Here is a 22,866-nt window from a genome sequence, read left to right as displayed (position 1 = left end):
GTGCGTGCTATTCTGTCATTGTAAACAAGAATTTGTTGTTCACTAACCTGCATGATTAAATAATAAAAGTAAACTAAAACGATTGTGTTTTTCCAGAGAGTGGGGAGTATCAGCGAGTCGTTGCCTTCCTGAAGGGAATCCCCCAGGACGTCCTGGCCAAGGCCTCCCTGCGCTCCAAAGCGTACACTCGTGCCCTCATGCACTTTGAAGCATACATCCTAGAAAACAAGGAGAACATCCAGGACCATCTCACCTTCCTGCAGGTCAGACAACATGTCATTGGTTACTTAAATTTGTCTTCTCTCCTGAAGTATGCACTTATTTCCTCTACTTTCAGGTGTTAAAATTGTAAACTGGTTTAAATAATCGATATACACAGGATGTCTGAGTACCTGGATGGTACTGCTAGTTCACTAGCTACCAGTCTACCAGTAATGCCTTTTAGCATTACAGTTGTTAGAATTTTTAGTTATTTGACAGCAGAGACAGATAACACAGGGTTAAAAATAAATGGTAGGATTTGGGAATCTTCAAGTATGTTATGTTATTTTTCTCTGCTTCTCCATGTGTATCTACACACACGCTCTGGCAGTGGTTCTATATAGAACCATAATGACTCAAAGAAGCCTCTGATTTGTTAAAATAAAAAGAAACTGGTGAATCAGAGTAACAAGTTATTTAATTTCAAGACATGTCATGCATTCTTAAAGGGTTCTTGATAGCACCATAAAGAACCATTTTCTGGTACTATAGAGAACCCTGTTTGTTAAGAGTGTAGAGCATTGAACATGTCACTTTTATACCCCCTTGTTTCTTTGAAATTCGTTGGTTAACTGATGACACAGCCAACGTCTCACTTCACAAACACGCAAGGTAGACATTTAGCTCACTTTGTAACTTGTAAAGTTACTTGTAAAAGTTACAAAGTTTTTTATTTAACTTGTAAAGTTACAAAGTGCCAGCTACGAAGAGGTGTTTGAGGGAAAGTTGCGTCTCTCTAATCTCTGTTTTATGATTGGCTGCTGCAGACGCTGTACGCTGCGATGCACGAGCCTGACGGGGTGAGGGGGGTCAACGCCCTGAGGAGGGAGGAGCCGTCGCTACGGGAACAGATTCTGGAGCACGAGAGCATCGGTCTGCTCCGAGACGCCACCGCCTGCTACGACCGCGCCATACAGCTGGAGTCAGACCAGGTACACACACACACACACACACACACACACACACATGCACACACACACAGCCACAGACACACACAAAAAACATGAGCCTGAACTGGACCAACGGTACCACATTTTACTCCTTTCTGTTTCTGTCTCTCTGTCTCTATTTTCCTTATCCATTCTGTTTTACTCCATCTGCTGATCCTTAAAATGTCTGAAAAAAGTCTTGAAATAAGTTTTTTTGCTAAAGGCCTTAAAAAAAATATTAAAATATCTACAGGTACAGATATTTGAGGTCTTATTTTTTCACCATGCAATTACAGGTTTCTTTGCCCTGCATGTCCACTTAGAGATTAATTTAGAACATGCATACCATTTATAGTCCGAACTTTCATTAGCTGTGTTAAATTAAATCAGAATTGTTTCTTTATTATGGTTTTTCATTTGATCTTATATTCACTTCTATGTAGCACTAAACATCTTCAAAAGTCTGAAATGTAGCTTTCTGAAACCTGTAGATACATACATAGGCTACAGATTTTAGATTTTTAGATATTCAGCTGACTCTTTTATCCAGAGTGATGCAAGATGAGTGCAACAGTAGAATAAGTTTCAGTTCCCAGGTCACCAACAGTGCAAGCAGCCAATATTAAGCAGTGCCCTAGAATATTCAAGTAAGAGAGTGGTGCAAAGAAAACAAATTAGAAAAATAAGGAGACTCAAGGAGAGAGGGGGACACATTTTTTACATTAAATTTGCATAATAAATAATAATAATCAGCTGTTGTTGTTTCAATCTATTTCTATCACTTGTATTGTTCCCTTGTGTGTAGATTGGTCATTACCATGGGGTGATGACCTCTATGCTCGGCCTGGGACAGCTGTCCACCGTCATCACTCAGGTCAACGGAGTACTGGCCAACAAGTGAGACACACACACACACACACACACACACACACACACACACATAAATTGTTACCCTGATCCTTACCAAAGGTAAGGTGGAGGCTGAATCCATTGTTTTCTATTCACCATAACCATTTGTTGAAATGTATTTGCTATCATCAGATAACTACAGGTTATCTGATGGATTTCTTAATTAGTGTCCTGTTTTATACATTGAGACTCAATAAGATAATAGAAGGACATTAAATGGACAAATTTCTGTACATTTATTGTATTTGCCAATTTAAGTGATTCTGATTCTGATGTCAATTTTACTTTACCATGTCAACAAGGCTCCAATGAACTGAACTTTGTGTGCACATTTAGGCCCCAGTGGAAATCGGAGCTGAACGCCTACAGAGTGGAGGCAGCCTGGAAGCTCAGTAAATGGGACCTGCTGGAGGATTATTTGAGTTCAGGTGGGCACACACACACACGCACACACATGTACACACACGCACACACACGCACACACACGCACACACCCAGATGAGCCTTTAACGCTGCACTAGGCAACTTTGTACGTTGGTGGCCCTAAATGGCAGTGAGAGGTACCCACCTGAAAAAAAATTCAACTTCAATACCCAGAAATCATGTAATGTGACGCTCATGCTTACCAACCGGGCCGGTCTGTGATGCTTTATACCAAGAGAGCCAAAAGATCTAACATTGGTGACTTTAACTTTCTCTGGACGGAGCTCGCTCACAGTTTCGATTTGTCACTTCTTGTGGGTGGAGAAGTGACCAGAATTGCATTTGGGCAAATAGGGCGAATCTACTGGATCTAAATCAGCGGGGATAGGACGCTCTTCTCTGTTGCAGACACACTTGATGATTTAGGCTAATACGACAACTGTATTTTTACAAGAATCTTCCTGTCTAGTGCACCTTTAAATTAAATTCCATTCAAGTCTGTTGAGTTCACTTCAGCTTATATTATAAAGTTCCGTTCAGTCTTGATCCCTGTATTTGACATTCAGTTTCATTTCAAGTCTGTCAGAAATTTCCTTGGGACTATTTACCAATACACAAGATCTGATGTAACCACCATGGGTGCTGTTTTTTTGGGGGCGAGCACCTATGTATGGTTATTGTATTGCACTGTCACTGTGTCTCCAGACCGTCAGTCCAGTACATGGGGCGTGCGTATGGGCCAGATGCTGCTGGCTGCTAAGAAGCAGGATGCAGAGACTTTCTATGGGAAGCTGAAGCTGGTGAGGAAGGAGCAGGTCGTCCCTCTGTCTGCCGCCAGCTACGAGTGTGGAACCTACCAGAGAGGATACGAGTACATCGTCAGGTGTGTGTTTCTGTCTGCCTGTCTTCCTGGTCGTGTGTGTGTGTTGTTGAGTGTTTTGCATGTTATTTGTCGTTCTCTGATTTATTTTGACAGACAGATTTATTGCTGTAATTTGTGTGTGTGTGTGTGTGTGTGTGTATATAGGCTCCAAATGCTGAGTGAGTTGGAGCACACTTTTACTGAGCTGCAGAAGCAGAGAGAAGGCTCCGCCCCCAGCCTCAGCCAGCTGCCCCTCCATTGGTCAGATCGACTGGAGATGACCCAGAATTCCTTCAGGGCCAAGGAGCCAATCCTGGCCCTCCGTCGCGCCCTGCTCAGCCTGGGATCAGGGTAAGGATGTACAGAGACACACACTATCATACTTTTCAGTTGTATTGAGTTGTCTTTGTAAAACCTCAAACTATTTCATTTGTGTGTGTTATTTTCTACATCCCTCTTTTCTATATCTTACTCCTCTATTTTCTATAATATCTTCCTGACTTGGGGGGAAAAAAAAATTCTACCTTTTCTCCTCAGCTTTTATTTCTTTATGAAGCACATCAGCTGTCTGAGCACTGTGGCTCCGAACCTTGAACTCCTCACTCACTCACTTGGTATCTTAGTCATCTACTCTTATTTAAGCTTATATTCATTGTCTCACTTATTGTCTCCTTCCGCTGTTTGTTCATTCATTCGTTCATCCGTCACACAATATTTCAGACTCTGCTGATCTGATTTTGATGAAATTTGGGGCAATGATGCATCTCATCACTGCACTCCAGCATTTTCAAAACTACACTGATTTTCTTAAGGGGGGTACAAATACAGCTACTCTTGGAGGCCGATGGATGCTCTTCAAGAAAAGCTTTAATTGATGCCATTGAGTAACCATCGGCCTCCAACAGTAGCTGAATTTATTCCTTTTCTAGTTATTTCCAGTTCATGCACCTTGATTTAAAGACAATGTTCTTCTTGTACTTAAGGGGGGTACAACAATTCCAGGTCAAAACAAGGTTACCTATTTGTTTTTAATTGAGGGGGGCTGCATCATACAAGGGGGAGAGCATGTTTACTGCCTTATCGTAAGCAGCTAATGGCTAAAATGTAAATCTTAACAAAATCGATGTTAACCCGTCTCGGCCCTGTGCTTGTGCCCCAGGCCGGTGTGTCAGGAGCTGGTGGGGGAGTGCTGGCTGCAGAGCGCCCGGGTGGCCAGGAAGGCGGGACACCACCAGACGGCCTTCAACGCTCTGCTGAACGGAGAGAACACACACTTGGCTGAGCTGCTCACCGAGAAGGCCAAGTGGCTCTGGTCCAAGGTACACAACTACTAATCTTTCAGTTCAGTCAGTACAGGAAGCAGAAAAATCTAAATACTCACTCATTCAATAAGCATTCATTTGAGACATGCATATATTGCATTTTGAGTAAAATAACTGAGAATGAACCCTCTACAGTTAACTAACGAATGGCAGTTTCTTTTGACATTTTGAATTGATTGAAGTGACAATTCAGTTTGGTTCAAAATTCTAAAATTTGATTGACACACATACTGTACACACGCAAACACACACACACACACACACACACACACAAAACGATACCGATACAAACTGTGTGTATATATGTCGGTCTGTCCTCAGGGGGATGTACACCAGGCCCTGATCGTCCTCCAGAAGGGCGTGGCCCAGTGTTTCCCTGACGACCAGCCGCTGACCGACCCTCGCAGCCTGCAGACCAAAGGCAAGGCCATGCTACTGGTGGGACGCTTCATGGAGGAGACGGCCAACTTTGAGTCCAACGCCATCATGAAGGCATACAAGGTACTAGCCTGGAAGGGCATGGTAGACTGAGGAAAAAGAAATGTTTGAAGGTTACAGTTAACATGAGGAAAAGATAGCTTCCTTCATTCTTTTTGTTTGTTTGTTTTTTAGTCATAAGCTTTGATCAAACATTATCAGTCCTCAGTTTTCACAAAACATAAAAATCCCCATACTTACTGTCATTTACTTGTAGAGATTGTAGAGACAGTTATGTGGGCAATGCAGATGGGGAATTCTCCCAGCAACAGGCGGCAAAATGAACAGCAGGGCCAAAAATCCATGCAAATGTTGCCTGCCAACATTGATGTGTTGTTTATCTTTAAAGTGTACATGTATCTGTAAAGCAGCAATGCTGAGACAACCCTGATGGTCACAGTTGCCCGTAGGGTTGCCCAAAAAGTTGCCCTGTTTATCACTGCCTTCAGAGTCTGGATTGTGTTGTGTGTTTGTCAGGATGTGACCAACCTTCTGCCAGAGTGGGAGGATGGGAACTTCTACCTGGCCAAGTACTACGACAAAGTCATGCCCATGGTGACCGACAACAAGCTAGAGAAACAAGGAAACCTCATCCGATACATCGTCACATACTTTGGAAAGTAAGAGCAACTTGTTTGCGTACACTGTTTTTTTTTTGTGTCAAAAACAGCTCACATATTGCGATTGTAAAGGAATCAGAACCTCATAGTTTTGAACTGAGAACATCTGTATCTGCACTAACAGAGCGAATGCTATTATATAAGTGCCCTACTACAAGCTAGCCTCCCACCTTACTTCCCTAAAGAGTCATTCATTTTTTCATCAACCAGCTAATTTACTAGGCAGTTAACTGATTTGTTTTCCCCCCAGAGCCTTGCAGTTTGGAAACCAGTACATCTATCAGGCCATGCCTCGGATGCTGTCGCTCTGGCTGGATTTTGGAGCCAAAGTGTATGAGTGTGAGAAAGGTGGGTGGCCTAATAGTGTGTGTAAGAGTCAAAACAAGACACATGAGCCATTCAAATACATGCAGTGCAGAGCTAATTCACGAGCAATTCACTGATATCATGAAAGCCAAAACAAGACTACGAATCACATGTTTAATACAAGTTAAAACTCCATAGTTTGATATTTTGTTTTGTTTTTTCATAGCCAATAAATAATCCTAACCCTGTATATGTGATAAGCTACTAAGACAATGAAAATGGTAACCACGAGGTCAGTTGTTCATGCTGTTTCCTTGAAAGTGTGCCTACAAATATATATCTCTCCCTCCGTGTCCCGGCACACTGCAGCCGGGCGAGCAGACAGACAGATGCGCTTGGAGCTGGGTAAAATCAACGCGGCGGTGAGCGAGCACTGCGCCAGCCTGGCGCCCTACCAGTTCCTGACCGCCTTCTCCCAGCTCATCTCCAGGGTGTGTCACTCCAGCGACGAGGTCTTCTCCGTCCTCATGACCATCGTGGCCAAGGTGCTGCTGGCGTACCCTCAGCAGGCCATGTGGCTCATGACCGCGGTCTCCAAGGTAGGGGGTGTGTGTGTGTGTGTGTCTTTGTACTCACAGTTTAACCCCTCAAGGCAGAGACAAGAATCCTTTACTTGTGATCAAATAGAGCCTGCTGGTTTCAATAGCTGCATATTTGAATCACATCTATATAAATGTGTGTATGCTTGCCTGTGTGTGCGTGCGTATATGTTTTTCTTCTCCTATGATCTGTCGTTTCACAAATGGTTCAATTCCCCAAATAAACCTTACATATTCCATATATATTGAGATGAGACAAGAATCCCTTGTGTGTGATTATCTAAAGCTTGCCTGTTTCAATGCCTCAAAGGCCTATTGGATTGCATTTGTATAAAATAATGTATGCACTTGTGTGTGTGTGTGTGTGTGTGTGTGTGTGTGTGTTTCAGTCGTCCTACCCCATGCGCATGAACCGCTGTAATGAGATCCTTAAGAAGGCCGTCAGTCTCAAAGACTCTCTGGGGAAGTTCATCGGAGACGCTAACAGGCTGACTGACAAGCTGCTGGAGCTCTGCAACAAGCCGGTACAGAGCCTCACACACACACACACACACACACACACACACACAATGTCCAATCCCATTACATATAGTAGAAAACGACATAACTTATCTTCAGAGAATCAATGGTCTGGTGATTTTGCCTTAATGAAGGCATTTTTCGCTGAAACACGTTGGTTGAATAATTAAAGTTTCTCCATTTCTTGTTTGCCAAGTTTTGCTGAATGTTTCCTTTTTCAGAGAATCAATTCTCAAGTTAAGATTAATGAGTAACACATCTGCAATGACAGCCAAATGGATTAATGTGCATGTTCATGATAAAAGTAAAAAAGTGACTGTGTGTGTTCGTATGTTGCATGCCACTATTCATTTGCTAAATGCATCTCATTTCACAATCGATACCATTTGTCCCGTGACCCTGAATAGGAATAAGCGGGTTTAAAAAATTGATGGATGGATACAATTTGTCAGGAGTATGGAGCCAAAGCATTTAAAAAAAATATATACTGCAGCTGTTCAAATACTTTAAAATCTCACTATAAAGTCCTCCCAAGTGGATGGGATACTGCCCAACACCTGCTTTGAAGAGGGTTGTGTGTGCTTGTCTTGTCGGTAGGCGTGCACACACCCCTTTTGTTTCGTACTATTGGTAAATTAGATTAGATTAAATGAAACTTTAATGATCCCCGTTGGGAAATGGGGCCGTTGCAGCAGCAAGTAGGAAAAGAATACGTCAAAGAAAAATAGGATATGAATAAGAGTAGAGCAAATGGACAGTTCCAGCTCTCGGCCATGTTAAGTAGAAGTGTGTGAATGATATGTACAGTAGAATGAAGCGTGTGTTTGTATGTGTGTGGATGTGTCTTCCAGGTGGATGGTAACAGCACCACCCTCAGTATGGGCGTCCACTTCAAGCAGCTGAAGCGTCTGGTGGAGGAGCCGACCTTCAGCCAGATCCTGATCCCGCTGCAGTCGGTGCTCATCCCCACGCTGCCCTGCACCGGCGGGACGAACGCGCAGCACGACGCCTTCCCCGGACACTGGGCCTACCTCGCCGGCTTCGAAGACTCTGTAAGAGATGGAGAATGAGGGTGTTTCACTGAGCAGATTATTCACGTTTTTTTTTGTGTCACCAGCTCTACTGTTTTAGGTGGGAGGGTGCCTAGTGGTAAGAGAGAATGTCTTGTAACCAGAAAGTCCCAGGTTCAATCGTACATGACTGATGCATGACAAGTGTCCGACCTGAGAATGTGTCCTTGGTCAAGACATTGAATCCCTAGTCTGCTCTGATGCCTCTGTGGAGGAAGATGAGCAAAATCAATAGAGTATCACTAAAAAAGTACTGAAAATAAGTCCAGTACAACTCAAATTAGCTCATATTTCATAACTGAGTCTGTGTCCGTGACCTTTTTAAATGCTATAAAAATTCTTTCTATATCTCTAAATAACATATATGGTGTCTTAGTAGTAGTAGAGTCATAAGTGTGAAATTTATCGTTTTGTGGTTTGCCCAGTTTCTACATTTCAGTCTTTCACAGGATGCTTGAAGTGACGGGTCTGCGCGCACACAAATCTGATTTTGCTCACATTGCCATCGGATCTTCAAAACCAGTCACAAAAATCTGATTGAAGTGACAAATGACAAGTATAACCCTAGCCTGTGTGTGTGTGTGTGTGTGTGTGTGTGTGTGTGTGTGTGTGTGTGTGTGTGTAGGTGGAGATCCTGGCCTCCTTACAGAAGCCTAAGAAAATCAGTCTGAAGGGTTCTGATGGGCAGAGCTACACCATGATGTGTAAACCTAAAGACGACCTGAGGAAGGACTGCAGACTCATGGAGTTCAACTGCCTCATCAACAAGGTGTGTGTGTGTGTGTGTGTGTGTGTGTGTGTGTGTGTGTGTGTGTGTGTATGTGTATGAGTGTGTTTTATGATTATTTTTTTTACTCTGAATGAAAGAACGTGTATGCATGAGGGGGGTAGTGGTATGTTTGTGCTCATTTACATGTCCAAGTGTGAGTGTACTGAATGTGTGTGTGAAATGTGTTATTGCACTCTAAACAAAGAATGAAATGAGTAATGTGTATGTGTGTGTGTCTGTGTGTGTGTGTGTGTGTGTGTGTGTGTGTGTGTGTGTGTGTGTGTGTGTGTGTGTGCGTGTGTGTGTGTGTGTGTAGTGCCTGCGTAAAGATGCTGAGTCGAGGCGGAGGGAGCTACACATCCGTACCTACGCTGTGATTCCCCTCAACGAGGAGTGTGGCATCATCGAGTGGGTCAACAACACCGCCGGACTACGACACATTCTCACCAAGCTCTACAAGGAGAGAGGTATACACACACACACACACACACACACTCCCAATGTTCCAACCAAGCCCTATAATTAGAGAGGTAGAAATACACTCTTAAAACAGCCAAACTAAATACGATGTAGTAATTTTATGTTGTTGTCATATTTGTGTGTGTGTGTGTGTCCCAGGTGTCTACCTATCAGGTAAGGAGCTGAGGAAGCTGATTCTTCCCAAGACGGCTCCCTTTGACGAGAAGCTGCGGATCCATAAGGAGGTGCTGTGCCCTCGACACCTCCCCGTCTTCCACGAGTGGTTCCTCCGGACCTTCCCCGACCCCACATCATGGTACGACCCGCTGCAAAGCTCACCTACGATCACGGGCCACAAATTCTACAAATCTTGTCCACAAGCTTAATTTTTTGTGTATTTGTGTCTGTGTGCTTATGTTACTATATTTGAGAGGACCAGTATGAGTTCTGGATATAAGAAGTTGGGACTTTTTCGCTGGTCTTCAACTTGAAAAGGCTCCAGTTTAGAGTTAAAATTAGGATTAGGTTATGGTTAGGCATGTATTTGTGAGGACGAGGGTTGGAGGTTCAGGAATAGATGCAGTCAGTGGAAGGTTTTCACACGTAGTACCAACCTGTGCGTGTGTTTCCAGGTACAGCAGTCGCTCTGCATACTGCCGCTCCACGGCTGTCATGTCCATGGTGGGCTACATCCTGGGTCTGGGAGATCGCCACGGAGAGAACATCCTCTTCGACTCGTTCACCGGGGAATGTGTTCACGTCGACTTCAACTGCCTCTTCAACAAGGTTTGTGTTTGTGTCAAATTGATATTTTTATCCGTCAAAAAAGTTAAATTCAAAACTATGTAAAAATTATTTTGCTCACTGTTTAATTGAAGAGGTTTGTTCCCACATGAGGCATCCATCATTGCCAAAATGTAACACTTACTCTTCAAAAATATTTATGGCATGACGGCTACTAGATATATTAAGACATTAGTTTGTAAAGTCGTAATGTTATTGAGGAATGGATTTTTCACCCAGATTTTTTAATCACTGGGTCCTGCAATATAGGCAACACTTTTTTTTCTCTCAAAATGGAATATTTTGGAATGAAACCTTTCAAATTTTTTTCTCAACCTCGCTCTACTTCCCTTTTCTCCTTGTCCTCTGCATTCCCCCTCTCTCCTTCCCTCCCCCCCTCTCCACTAGGGGGAGACGTTCGACGTGCCGGAGGTGGTTCCCTTCCGTCTGACCCAGAACATGGTCCACGCCATGGGACCCATGGGCACCGAGGGCCTGTTCAGACAGGCCTGTGAGGTCACACTGAGACTGATGAGGGACCAGAGAGAGCCCCTCATGAGGTACACACACACACACACACACACACACACACACACACACACGCACACACACAGACACACGTGTACTCAATCTCGGATGTATCGAATAACCCTGTAAGGCTTTGTTTCATAATCTGAGCCAGAACACACAACAGGGTGCGGATGTGCCTCTGGGTCCCCAAAAAAAAAGAATACTAGTATGTCTGAAAGGACATGGAAGTAGGCTAAATTTACAACATTTTCTAAATTTACTAAGTAAAAGTACAAGGAGCAGAAATTAATTTACTAAGTTTGAATTCTGGACTGACGTTTAAGTCCGCACTGAAAGGGATTGATTTCAAATTGGCTTCACACAAAAAAAAAGACTATAAATACAGTGACAAATCCATATTCACTGGCACACACACACAAGTACAAATTTATACAGTGACTCTCATTAGAAACGAAGCGCTTGTATTTCTGTTTTCTCCCCTCAGTGTTCTGAAGACCTTCCTTCATGACCCGCTGGTGGAGTGGAGCAAACAAGCTAAGGGACTTTCCAAAACGCAGGCCAACGAGACGGGAGAGATAGTCAATGAAAAGGTGTGTACATGGCATAAACACACACACACACAAAGATGACAAAAACCTATCATTTTATCTTGTTTTAAATCTTTTGTTCTTGCCCTGTGCTCTCTATTACTGCCTTGAGTTGTTTCTCTTGTTTTATTTGTAAACCACTTTTTAAACCTTTAGAAAAGTGCTATACAAATAAAGTTTATTATTATTATCATTAGACCAAGTCATCCACCATCCAGGAATCTGTATCCCCATGGAGCATATTGAACACATTATCCTCATTAGCGGCACCGTATCTTTTTAAATTTTTTTATTGAACCTTTATTTTACCAGGCAGGTCACTTGAGGACAAATTCTTATTTACAGTACATGCATGGCCTGGCCCGGGAGGGGATAAAATAAATCACAAGTCAGACATACAAACATTCAACATAAAGGGACATAAGAGACAGACAACATTAAACAACAAACATTATCATTAATAACGGGCAGTAAAACAAAAGGAGAGAGGGGAGGAAGGGGGGAAAAGGGACAGAGGCAGGGCGGTAAGCAGAATGCTTCACAATATAAAAGGGTAATAAAACAACACAAATCATACAAGAATAGACATGTATGAGGATAACAGCATCATTGTGGGGGTGGAAAACTGTCATATTGTTGTTACCTCCTGCATCTCACTCCTCTCCTCCTCTCATTTCTCTCCTCTCCCTCCCTCCCTCCCTCCCTCCCTCCCTCCCATCTCTGCCAGGCTAAAACCCATGTGTGTGACATCGAGCAGCGTCTGCAGGGAGTGATAAAGAGCCGGAACAAAGTGCTGGGTCTGCCTCTGTCTATAGAGGGACACGTCCACTACCTCATACAGGAGGCCACTGACGACAAGCTGCTCTGTCAGATGTATCTGGGCTGGGGGCCCTACCTGTAACACACACACACACACACACACACAGAGAGAGAGAGCAGACCTGAGTCCAATACTGTTTGCAAATAATGATAGTGTTTGTTTTAACCGGCATGAAAACACACTGTGTACCAGAGAGTTTAGAAAATCACAGTAAAGTATTTGAAATTCAATTTAGGTGAATTTCCCTGATGCAGTAAAACCCACTCATCTGTTGTTCCAAGGTAAAAAAAAAAAAATATTTGCAAATGCTATTTGACCCAGGTATGATATGCATTTACCACAACTGTTCAGAGAAAAGTTATTCTTTATGTACAATAATGCCTTTTTTCTTTTTCTGTTATCTCCAGTGCCATCATTGATTTATAGTTTCATATTTTCTGGAAACGGAGGATCTTTGTAAATTCCCTTGTAATAAAGTTGTTTTTTTTGCAAATTTGACTTTCATGTCTCTAAATCTGTCCATAACAAGTGTGCCGTCTCATTTCTTAACCCTGCTTAGGTTTACAGTAGGAGTCAGCCTGTCAGATGGCTGTTTTAATCCCCTCTCTCTCTCTCTCTCTCTCTCTCTCTCTCTCTCTCTCTCTCTCTCTCTCTCTCTCTCTCTCTCTCTCTCTCTCTCTCTCTCTCTGCTCACCTTTGTCACACAAGCACCAATTAGAGCCAAGTGTTTGCTTGTGAAAGCCTTAAGAGGATAAGGGAGACTGGGTGAGCATAACAGTGCGAAGTGAGTGATGGGGAGTTGATTTATGTGAGCAAGATTATTTTTTTTCCTTTTTTCTTTTTTGTTCCTGACCAATCATGGGTTCAGACACTCAGAAAGTCACTGTGTTTTTGGTCATTACTGTCCTCCTTTTCATCAACGCCTGGCTGCTGTTCCAGTTTGTCTCCTAAAAGCTAAGTCTTGTCCTCCAGCCGAAGAGGGTTGTGGGTGTCTTTTAATCAAGAGGAGCTTTCCAACCGGTTGTGGATATGGGTCATTTTTTCAATCAGTTTTAAGTGTGTTAATTACAGTGACACATTAAAGGCGTCATTTTAAATGCGGCGGCGGCATCGCTGGATATCTTTGAGTCTCTGGGAGCACAGACTGCGGAAAGACTGGGTATCACACACTTAACGACTATCTTACGCATATTTGTCGTACTATCGTCCTATAAACTAGACGGCTAGGATTTGGGGGTCTCATACACCCTGACAACGAGGTAAAAAGGTAAATACAGGTGTAACTGTAACACACTATAACGGAGTTCTGTAGCCTCGCAGCCCTCGATCTCGCGAAGACACTCTCGCGGTACTACAACACGGAACCAAAACAAGATAGAAATTTCGTTTCAATCACTTGCTCTCTATTCCCATCGGCTATTGCCAGCGGTCTCCGTTCAGATTTGTGTCATTCAGTTTACTCAAGCTACAGTAGCACACGAAGACTTGTCAATATTCAACTGTTCAATGTCATGTTTGAAATGATCGGGATGGTACCAACTGCCGTGAAGCTAGCTTGTGAAGCAGCAACTTAAACTCCCTCATACACTTCAAGATCGTCTGTGCCGACCGTCCGCAGTCAGCAGTGATGGCTAAACCGAGGCGATAATCGAGCTAAAAGTCGTGTAGTGTGTTCCCGGTACCCGCAAACGGTTACAGGAGTAAACACAGCTAACTGTCATTCAGTGAGCACTCGACATGGTTGGAGGATAAAATGACAACAACGGAGGAGCCCGACGCACCGAGAAGTCTCGTGATGCAAAGGATGGCACTGGCGTCATCGTGTTTGGCTTGATGGGCACGCGGGTAACATTTGTGGAGTGTGAATCTGGTTACGGAGGGGCTGACCAAGCCATGGCGAGGTCACCAGGCTTTTCTTGGTCACCGAGGTTTTAATAGTCCCGGTAACGTTGTCTCAGAGTGTCAGACCACCGGGGCGACGCGCGACCTTGGACGACGTCATGGATTTGACGAGGCTGGCCGTAGACGCCGGTCAGCTCATCAACCGTGCTGTTCAGGTAAAAAGACAGTCAGAACAATACGTGTTTTTATTCTGCAAAATTCCAAGTGCAAAATTAAGCATTAAGTTACTCGAGGATATGGTTTACGATTACAGTGAAAATCTGCTGTTAAAATCACCATAAATCACAACCTCGAGACTCTTATTGGTTTAAAACGGCGAGAAAAGACCGTTGTAATACAAAAAGAACACAATTGTCGGATGAATCTGTTATTTCTTAATCGATAGTAATTAAATGTTATTCTATAATCCCGCTCCAGTACACGGGGGAGACTCTGGGCCAGGCGGAGCGGACGGAGTTTAACGGCGGGCTGGAGGAGCTGCTGGCCCGGGCAGAATCCACCAAGACCTGGACGGAGCAGATCATCTCCCAGACGGAGGTTTTACTGCAGCCCAGCCCCGGTGAGGGACTCCCATCCGCCCTCCTGTAATACATCTGTGCCCTTCCGTTTGCTCTGACTGTAATTGCTCCGGTCAGATGAATGGTCATTCTTTCTCCTCTCCTCTATCAATCCAATTACCTCATCTAATGGATTGTGAGTGGATGTGGTCTGCAATTTATTAAATAAGGAGGGCCATTCGGCTGCCAGAAGTAATAACCTCTTACAGTTAGGCATATTCTCCATTATCAAGGGCATATATGCATAGCCTTGTTTATCTTATGACCGAAGCATTTTATTCTGTCTACACAATAATCTGTTTTTACCTACAGTATTTGTAGACAAGGACAGATAAAGCACACTGTTGCAAGCAACTGCCCACTGTTCTGTATCACAGTATTGTAGTTAACAGCTTCCAATACTGGTCCTAGGAGCAGGTGGGAACATTTACATTGGGTTTAGATAGCCTTGCTTAGTGGCACTTTGGCACCGTTGGCATTGGGAATAGAACCAGCTATGCCTCGACTACTAGATGTCCTGTCCCCTTTGACTTCCATCTTAAGTCTAAATTGTGTTTTGTGAGATATTTGTTTCGCTTAAGTGTTCTCAGGACAATCTTTGAAAATAGATTTTTACGAGTTTAATTGGACTTCCTGAACAAATATAAAAGATCAAAATAAACTGTCAGTGGGTTTCAAGAGCGATAACTCACCCCCTGTACCTGACTCGACCTCTCTCTGACCCCCTCTGATCATGCAGGAGCCCGGTTAGAGGACCGGCTGTATGAGCGTCTGGATTGGAGCGCCCCGCCCCGGCCTCGCGCCCATGAGGTGCTGGGAGACCACATGAGCCAGGCGGGGCTGGAGATGGGACCTAACACACCTTACGGTGAGTATACAGTTTCTGTGGATGAAGACTCAAGTTACTTAATTTAGGTCCTTGCCTGTTTTACATTGTTCCTCGGTATGTATTCTTTTTAAACGCCAATATGTTTGTGTTTAGGGAACGCACTGCTCAGGTGTGGAGAGGCTCAGAAGCAAATAGGCGAGGCAGAGAGGAAGTTTGTCCAAAGCACCAACATCCACTTCCTGACTCCTCTCCGGAGCTTCACAGAGGGGGAATACAGAGTCATACAGGTGACACACACACACACACACACACCTGTATGATACTGGTACTGCTGGTGTTTTTTGGATGTCACATGCTCAGATTTTCACCCTCCTGTTTCTCCCTCACTCTCTCCCTTGGTTCTTTCTCTCATTCATGTAGTAAATGGTTTGTATTCCTAATATGTTTTTTAAAAAGTGTGTGTTTTTGTGTTTGTGTGTAGGATGAGCGCAGGATGTTGCTGAACAAGCGTTTGGACTTGGACATAGCCAAGACCAGGCTGAGGAAAGCCCACGAGGCCGACGCAGAGGCCAGAGTGAGTTACCATGAAAACATCTAGTCCTCGATACTTGACTGATTTAGAAAAATAGTGTGCAACAACATTTCATTTTCTTTAATGCATTTATGCCTGAATCATAGCAAAAACACACAAAGGTCCCTTTCCATTAATCCTATCTTGCATATTTCATCCTCTCGTCCCACCTCCCTGCTCCTTCTGTCAGAACCTGAATGCAAACCCACTGGATGACGACTATGTGGCTCACGTCTCCTACATGTTCAGCTTCCTACGTGTTAAATGGCTCAAGGTCGGTTTCTCTAGGGCTCAGACACACAAATACACACACACTCTCAAACTAGCTCAACCTGCATTTTGCTCATTGGGTAATTCACCTGTCCTTCTGTCTTTCTCAATCAGATGTGGGCTCAGGAAATCTCTCAGGTGAGTTCATGTTTATTGCACACAGGATCTGATGTATATATCCCTTGCCTAAACCCAGGATGACAACTTCAACAGAAACACTGCCAGCAGCTAAAAAGAGAATTGAATATGGGTCTATTATTAGCATTATTAATGTTCTTATTGTTGGCTGTTAGATCCGTAAGCATTCCAGGGATTTTGATCCAGGTGTCACATCCCATTTGCAGAAACAAAGCTGGTGATACATATAAAATAATTGGCAAGAGCATCAAGATTTTGTGTGTGTGTGTGTTTCTGTAGGCAGAGATGGAGCTGAGGATCTGTCAGAGTCTGTTTGATCGACAGTCAGAAATTTCAAGACGGCTTCTGGAAGGAATCGGCACCACTCATGTACGTATAAACACACACACACATACACACAGATAGGAAAATAACATAAGATTCTGTCATATTTATAGAGCTTGGTAAGGGTGTGTGTATAAACTATGAACACACAAAAAGTTCTATTCTAAAACATATATCCATGTTGGGAAAAGATAATTTCCTGTAGTTTATCACTCAGTATCACTTAAAATATAGAGGATCCAGTCTGTAAAAATTTTATCAACAAAGAGTTACCTGCTGATCTTTAAAAAGTACCATAGTTTGACATAGCATGACATTAGGCATTACTTTTTTCAAATGCTGCATATCTTATTTTGGACCCAAACTCTTCATATGGTGCCACCTGTCTTGTTTGTGTCAGACCAATCACATGCGGAGCCTGACTGACTTTGTGGAGACTCAGTCTTGTTACTACGCCCAGTGCCACCAACATGCACAGGAGCTCCAGAAACAGCTGGCCAGGTGTGTATGTCTACCTTACAACACCAAAAAAACAAATCTTTAAAGAACTGAAAACATGCATTAAATTTTCTCATTGCTTCCTAGGCATTTTTGAAACACTACCATGGGTTTTAATTTTATTTCATACGCCCCAGGGTTATGGATCTGAATTGGCATGCAAAGTTTTGAGTTTTTCACACGGCACCGCCAGGCTGCAAGTGTGCACTCAAAGTTATGACTACAACATTTATTAGTTTCTTCACTTAGGAAAGGAAAAAGATTTTAAAACTGTTTTTCCACACAAGGGTCACTTGGAAATTGACAAGGCCAAGACCAGTTCAAGAAGTATATAATATGGGATCCAAACCATTATTTTTTATTTGCAACTATAACCCAGTTGGCAAAGCATCTCTGCTGGCAACAAGATGCACAAATGTATCCCAGAAATATATTTTCTAGTAAAACCCAGTAACAGGAATAAGATGCAAGAACTGCAAATCCCATTTTAGTCCCACAAAGGAAACCATTGAGGATATTTTTTAGGGTAAATTCTTAAAGCAAATTCTGTCATTCACAATAACAACTTGGTTATGATTTTGTTTTTGCCTTGCAGCATTCCTGTAGTCCTCTGCTCCAATAACTGGCAGTCAGCAGGTAGCAATGCAACTAATCAGCCATCGACTAGCAACCATGTAGCCAATGAGCCCGTAGGCTTAAACCAAGTGACTCCAAATCCAGTAGAAATCCACCAACTTCCAGGCTTTAACCAGGCTCCACCGACAGCAAAGCCTCTGTCTGGAACTGAAAAGGCCACAGAGTCCTCTGTAACCACACAACTGCCTGACCAGGCAAATACCAATAATAACAACAATACCTCCTCAGCTGACAGCCAGGCACCCAGCTGGTCCTCAGCCACTGATGGACAAATCAAGTCTCCTGCCACAAAACATTCATCAGGCACATGGCCGCCTGCAGCAAAGCAAGCAGCTGATCAGATCTTCACATCACATTCAGACAATCACTCTTCAGCCATTCACCCAACAGATCAGCTGCCAGCAGCCAGCAGAACAGCCAGCCCATGCCTGACAACCAACGCAAGGGCTGTTGAGCCTCTGACATCCAGTGAAACAGCTAGCCAGCCCCTTACATCCAGTGAAACAGCTAGCCAGCCCCTGACATCCAGTGAAACAGCTAGCCAGCCCCTTACATCCAGTGAAACAGCTAGCCAGCCCCTGACATCCAGTGAAACAGCTAGCCAGCCCCTGACATCCAGTGAAACAGCTAGCCAGCCCCTGACATCCAGTGAAACAGCTAGCCAGCCCCTGACATCCAGTGAAACAGCTAGCCAGCTTCTGACATTCAGTGAAACAGCTAGCCAGCCTCCGACATCCAGTGAAACAGCTAGTCAGCCTCCGACATCCAGTGAAACAGTTAGCCAGCTTGTGACATTCAGTGAAACAGCTAGCCAGCCCCCGACATTCAGTGAAACAGCTAGTCAGCCTCCGACATCCAGTGAAACAGCTAGCCAGCCCCTGACATTCAGTGAAACAGCTAGTCAGCCTCCGACATCCAGTGAAACAGCTAGCCAGCTTCTGACATTCAGTGAAACAGTTAGCCAGCCCCCGACATTCAGTGAAACAGCTAGACAGCCCCCGACATTCAGTGAAACAGCTAGTCAGCCCCCGACATCCAGTGAAACAGCTAGTCAGCCTCCGACATCCAGTGAAACAGCTAGCCAGCCCCTGACATCCAGTGAAACAGCTAGTCAGCCTCCGACATCCAGTGAAACAGCTAGTCAGCCTCCGACATCCAGTGAAACAGCTAGCCAGCCCCTGACATCCAGTGAAACAGCTAGCCAGTCCCTTACATCCAGTGAAACAGCTAGTCAGCCTCCGACATCCAGTGAAACAGCTAGCCAGCCCCTGACATCCAGTGAAACAGCTAGCCAGCTTCTGGCATTCAGTGAAACAGCTAGCCAGCCTCCGACATCCAGTGAAACAGCTAGCCAGCCTCCAACATCCAGTAAAACAGCTAGCCAGCTTCTGACATTCAGTGAAACAGCTAGTCAGCCCCCGACATCCAGTGAAACAGCTATCCAGCCCCTGACATTCAGTGAAACAGCTAGTCAGCCTCCAACATCCAGTGAAACAGCTATCCAGCCCCTGACATTCAGTGAAACAGCTAGTCAGCCTCCAACATCCAGTGAAACAGCTAGACAGCTTCTGACATTCAGTGAAACGGCTAGTCAGCCTCCTACATCCAGTGAAACAGCTAGCCAGCCTCCGACATCTGGCTAGCCAGCCTCCGACATCCAGTGAAACAGCTAGCAAGCCTCCTACATCTAGTGAAACAGCTAGCCAGCCTCCGACATCCAGTGAAACAGCTAGCCAGCCTCCTATATGCAGTGAAACAGCTAGCCAGCCTCCGACATCCAGTGAAACAGCTAGCCAGCCTCTAACATCCAGTGAAACAGTCGACCGACCCTTGGCAACCAGCGGAACAGGCAGTCAGCCAACAACTAATGGAGCAGCTTCCCCACCTTCACGACTCAATGGAATTGGTAGCAAGCCCCAGGCAGCCAGTAACACAGCTAATGAGATGCAGACAACCAATGGCATGGCTAGTGAGCCCCCAACAACCAATGAAACGGCTGCTGAGCCCTTAACAACCAGTGAAACAGCTAGTGAGCTGCCGGCCATCAGTGGAGAAGATGTCAAGGACCCGTCGTCAGCCAGTCAGCCTGAGGTTCAGTAGAGACAAAACACGTCAGCTGGGATTCACTCAGAATGGAGCCAGTTAGACTGTATAGAGGCTGTTGTGTCGACCAGTCATTGGTGTTGTAGATCTGAACATACAGACTGCAGTAATAAGAGTGTTTTCCAGTGATGTAGGCCTGCCAAGTGTCCTGTGGTACAGGTGCATTAGAAGCTACTTATTGTCATTAGTATATGTGGTAAGGTAAAATAATTAATTTATCCCATAGGGAAGATGATGTGAAGCTGTGGTAAAAGTGGTTATTTTTCTAAACATGATATACTGCCATAATAATATTAGCCTCCAGCCATATTAATATGTTTTTCATGTATGAAAATATTGAATATTGAATATCGCTCCCCTCTAGTGGCAGTAGATGCAATGTCTACTCCCCCCCGGCCTCAGGCCTGACTGTTACATTTGCTGCCTGTGAGCGTGACAGTTGTTTTCTGTCAGTCTGTGAAACCAAATATTTATTCAATTGTAGATTTAGCTAAATGGGAGAACTAGTCAAGCTTTGTGCCAAGTGTGTGTGTGAGTATGTTTGTGTGCATACATGCATTCATGTGCGAGTATGTGTGTGTTTGTGTATCTATATCTGAGTGTGTACATAAATGCGTTCTGTCCAAGTGTACCACATGCATACTATCATGTGTGTGTGTGTGTGAGAGAGAGAGAGAGTATGAGGTAAAGAGAACTCGTTTGTGTCCCCCTTGCTGTTTGACCTTTTAATTTAACAGTTTCCCCAAGCCTGTGACACCCTAACAGAGATGTGTGTGTGTGTACCCCTACACGTGTGTATCTGCATGTGTGACCCCCCCCCACCCACCCCTCACTCATGTATCTACAAGCTGAGGTCATTTTCCATATGAAACGTGTCAGTTTTGTGTATTGGGAGTTCAGGGAGGCGACAGCACACCAAGCTGAACAGGGTCTTTATGCTGTAGCTTGGTACAAAACATCTCTCTCCTCACATACACACTCTGTAAGGCAGCAGGCGTTACCACTACACATCCAAACACACACACACACATATATACACACACTCACAATACTCACCCACTCTCTCCTCCCTGTCTCTCTGTATGTCTCAAATTAAAAAAAATTGGCATGACGTAACACTGTACATATTGCCAATGTATGTAGAGATGTTTAACGAGAACTTCAAGTTTAACAGTTAGGGTCATTAAAATCAATGTAAAAGATAACAGTGATGACAGTTGAAAGCTTGGTAGTTGCAGGAAGAACAAAAACTGCATACATACACCAAAAAGTGACCAAAAACAATTGCAGGTGGATGTCGCCCACTGTCCCCCAGCTGTCCCTCTTTCTCTCACACTCAAATCACATATTCACTTTTCCCCTTTCCCCCCTAAAGCCCCACGATGTGAAATGGGTAAATGTTTCCATACCCAGATGTTGTTAATTTTCTGCGTCAGGGCAGTCCTGCTCTACTGTGGTGTGGGACCACTCTGGGGTCCCTGGATGGAAACACACACACACACACACATACACACATTAACGTGCCACTGAGTTACTGATGTAATCACCCACCACCTCCATGCGTTTTGTCCCAATATGTAAAGACGTGTGTGTTTGGATAGCTACAGTATGTACATGCTGCTTGCTGCCAATATTAAACTGTGTACATTCAGTCATATGTTGTACATTGAGCTGATGTCAGTGTGAGGTTGGAGTTCAGTACGATTCATCTGAAAATGAATATGTGGAAATAAATATGCAAACAGTGATATTCCAAATCAAAATATGTCGATCCTTTCTTTGTTCTACAGTCAAGGTATTTCTGTTATTTCTTTGTTAAAATGTGTTGCTCACACACACACTCATACCAGCCAAACCTCCTCACCCAATTTTAAACACACACACGCACAATGATTTCAAGGTTGGGGTCTTGATTATTTCTTCCAGGCCAAGTTTAGTAATGTTTCACGTCTCATTAAACATAAACCACTCTGACACACTGTGGGCCTTGTGGTTCAGCTTGGCTCAGTTCACTGATCGTCGTATTATTAATCACATTAACCACATAACAGGATAATTGGGTCTGGTGGTATAGCATGACACTTCCCACAACACTCAAACCCCCCACACACACACTGTGTGGTGAGTGTGTGTGTGTGTGCATACGCCGTTTCCTGTACTCCTTCACTTCTTCACCTCTTTCCAGTCTGCGGCTGTTTAAACAGATTGGATCCGTTAAGAACAGGTTGTGCGATATTGATCTGAATACAGTCAGCAGGCCCACGGTTCAATAACACAATAAACTCTTGTATCACAGCACTATATCAACTCTAAAGTGTATCAGGGGACTTGACAGGAGGAGCAGACGGTACCTAAAGACAGATTGAAGAGTTTTATTCCTATAACTCTAAAGTTGCTTTTCCCGTAACGCAGCCAAACAGGAATAGAATCTCCTCCATCTGTCTCTGGCTGCTGGCCGCTCTTCCTCTGCTGTTCACAGATACAGCAGATCCCTGACACATTTTCCTCCTATTTTTATCATTTCCTGCACGCACGATGTGTTGTGCACCCTGTGTATCAGCACAGTCGTCCCAGAGATAGTAGCTCTCTCTCGCTGGTGTTTGGGTGGCGCTCCTGTGTGATGCAGGAAGGGAGGGGAAGGTGAACTGATGTTTTGCAGGTCTGGTTGAGATGAGTGAATTATGGAAGCAGATCAACAGGACAGAGATGTTCCTAATTATATTTGGCTCAGTGGTTTCCCTCTACTTGGGGGGCACAGACAAGTAATATCTGTTTAGGTATATTAGCTGCAA

General features: G+C 44.1%; 2 protein-coding genes across 2 annotated transcripts in view; both read left to right on the top strand.

Annotated features, from left to right (window-relative positions):
• The window catches only part of atr (ATR checkpoint kinase), a 31,346-nt gene extending 18,753 nt beyond the window's left edge, over positions 1-12,593 (top strand). Inside the window, exons 29-48 of the mRNA XM_071912383.2 lie at positions 97-263; positions 1,029-1,193; positions 1,996-2,087; positions 2,436-2,527; positions 3,228-3,405; positions 3,550-3,735; positions 4,544-4,703; positions 5,028-5,207; positions 5,661-5,803; positions 6,054-6,151; positions 6,479-6,708; positions 7,098-7,232; positions 8,079-8,279; positions 8,923-9,066; positions 9,383-9,533; positions 9,685-9,841; positions 10,158-10,311; positions 10,717-10,868; positions 11,324-11,429; positions 12,154-12,593. Of these exons, the coding sequence (XP_071768484.2) occupies positions 97-263; positions 1,029-1,193; positions 1,996-2,087; positions 2,436-2,527; positions 3,228-3,405; positions 3,550-3,735; positions 4,544-4,703; positions 5,028-5,207; positions 5,661-5,803; positions 6,054-6,151; positions 6,479-6,708; positions 7,098-7,232; positions 8,079-8,279; positions 8,923-9,066; positions 9,383-9,533; positions 9,685-9,841; positions 10,158-10,311; positions 10,717-10,868; positions 11,324-11,429; positions 12,154-12,327 (3,065 nt within the window). The 3' untranslated portion in view covers positions 12,328-12,593. The remainder of the gene's footprint in view (positions 1-96; positions 264-1,028; positions 1,194-1,995; positions 2,088-2,435; positions 2,528-3,227; positions 3,406-3,549; positions 3,736-4,543; positions 4,704-5,027; positions 5,208-5,660; positions 5,804-6,053; positions 6,152-6,478; positions 6,709-7,097; positions 7,233-8,078; positions 8,280-8,922; positions 9,067-9,382; positions 9,534-9,684; positions 9,842-10,157; positions 10,312-10,716; positions 10,869-11,323; positions 11,430-12,153) is intronic.
• A 1,615-nt stretch (positions 12,594-14,208) lies between these two features.
• On the top strand, positions 14,209-20,071 carry LOC139921980 (uncharacterized). Its single transcript, XM_078289632.1, has 11 exons — positions 14,209-14,303; positions 14,566-14,707; positions 15,445-15,573; positions 15,688-15,821; positions 16,016-16,108; positions 16,296-16,379; positions 16,490-16,513; positions 16,793-16,882; positions 17,238-17,338; positions 17,931-18,649; positions 19,581-20,071. The coding sequence occupies exons 1-11, from the start codon at positions 14,247-14,249 to the stop codon at positions 20,069-20,071; spliced, it is 2,064 nt and encodes a 687-aa protein (XP_078145758.1). The 5' UTR covers positions 14,209-14,246.
• The last annotated feature ends 2,795 nt before the right edge of the window (positions 20,072-22,866 follow it).

The sequence above is a fragment of the Centroberyx gerrardi genome, chromosome 17, assembly GCF_048128805.1.
Source record: "Centroberyx gerrardi isolate f3 chromosome 17, fCenGer3.hap1.cur.20231027, whole genome shotgun sequence".
In the NCBI taxonomy this organism is placed as follows: domain Eukaryota; kingdom Metazoa; phylum Chordata; class Actinopteri; order Beryciformes; family Berycidae; genus Centroberyx; species Centroberyx gerrardi.
This window is presented reverse-complemented; position numbering and strand designations above follow the sequence as displayed.

Coding starts and splice junctions, on each gene's coding strand:
- LOC139921980 (XM_078289632.1), top strand. CDS start 14,247: ATGGATTTGACGAGGCTGGCCGTAGACGCCGGTCAGCTCATCAACCGT. Junction 17,339..17,930: donor CTCCAGAAACAGCTGGCCAG/GTGTGTATGTCT, acceptor TTTGCCTTGCAG/CATTCCTGTAGTCCTCTGCT. Junction 18,650..19,580: donor TAGCCAGCCCCTGACATCCA/GTGAAACAGCTA, acceptor TCCTACATCCAG/TGAAACAGCTAGCCAGCCTC.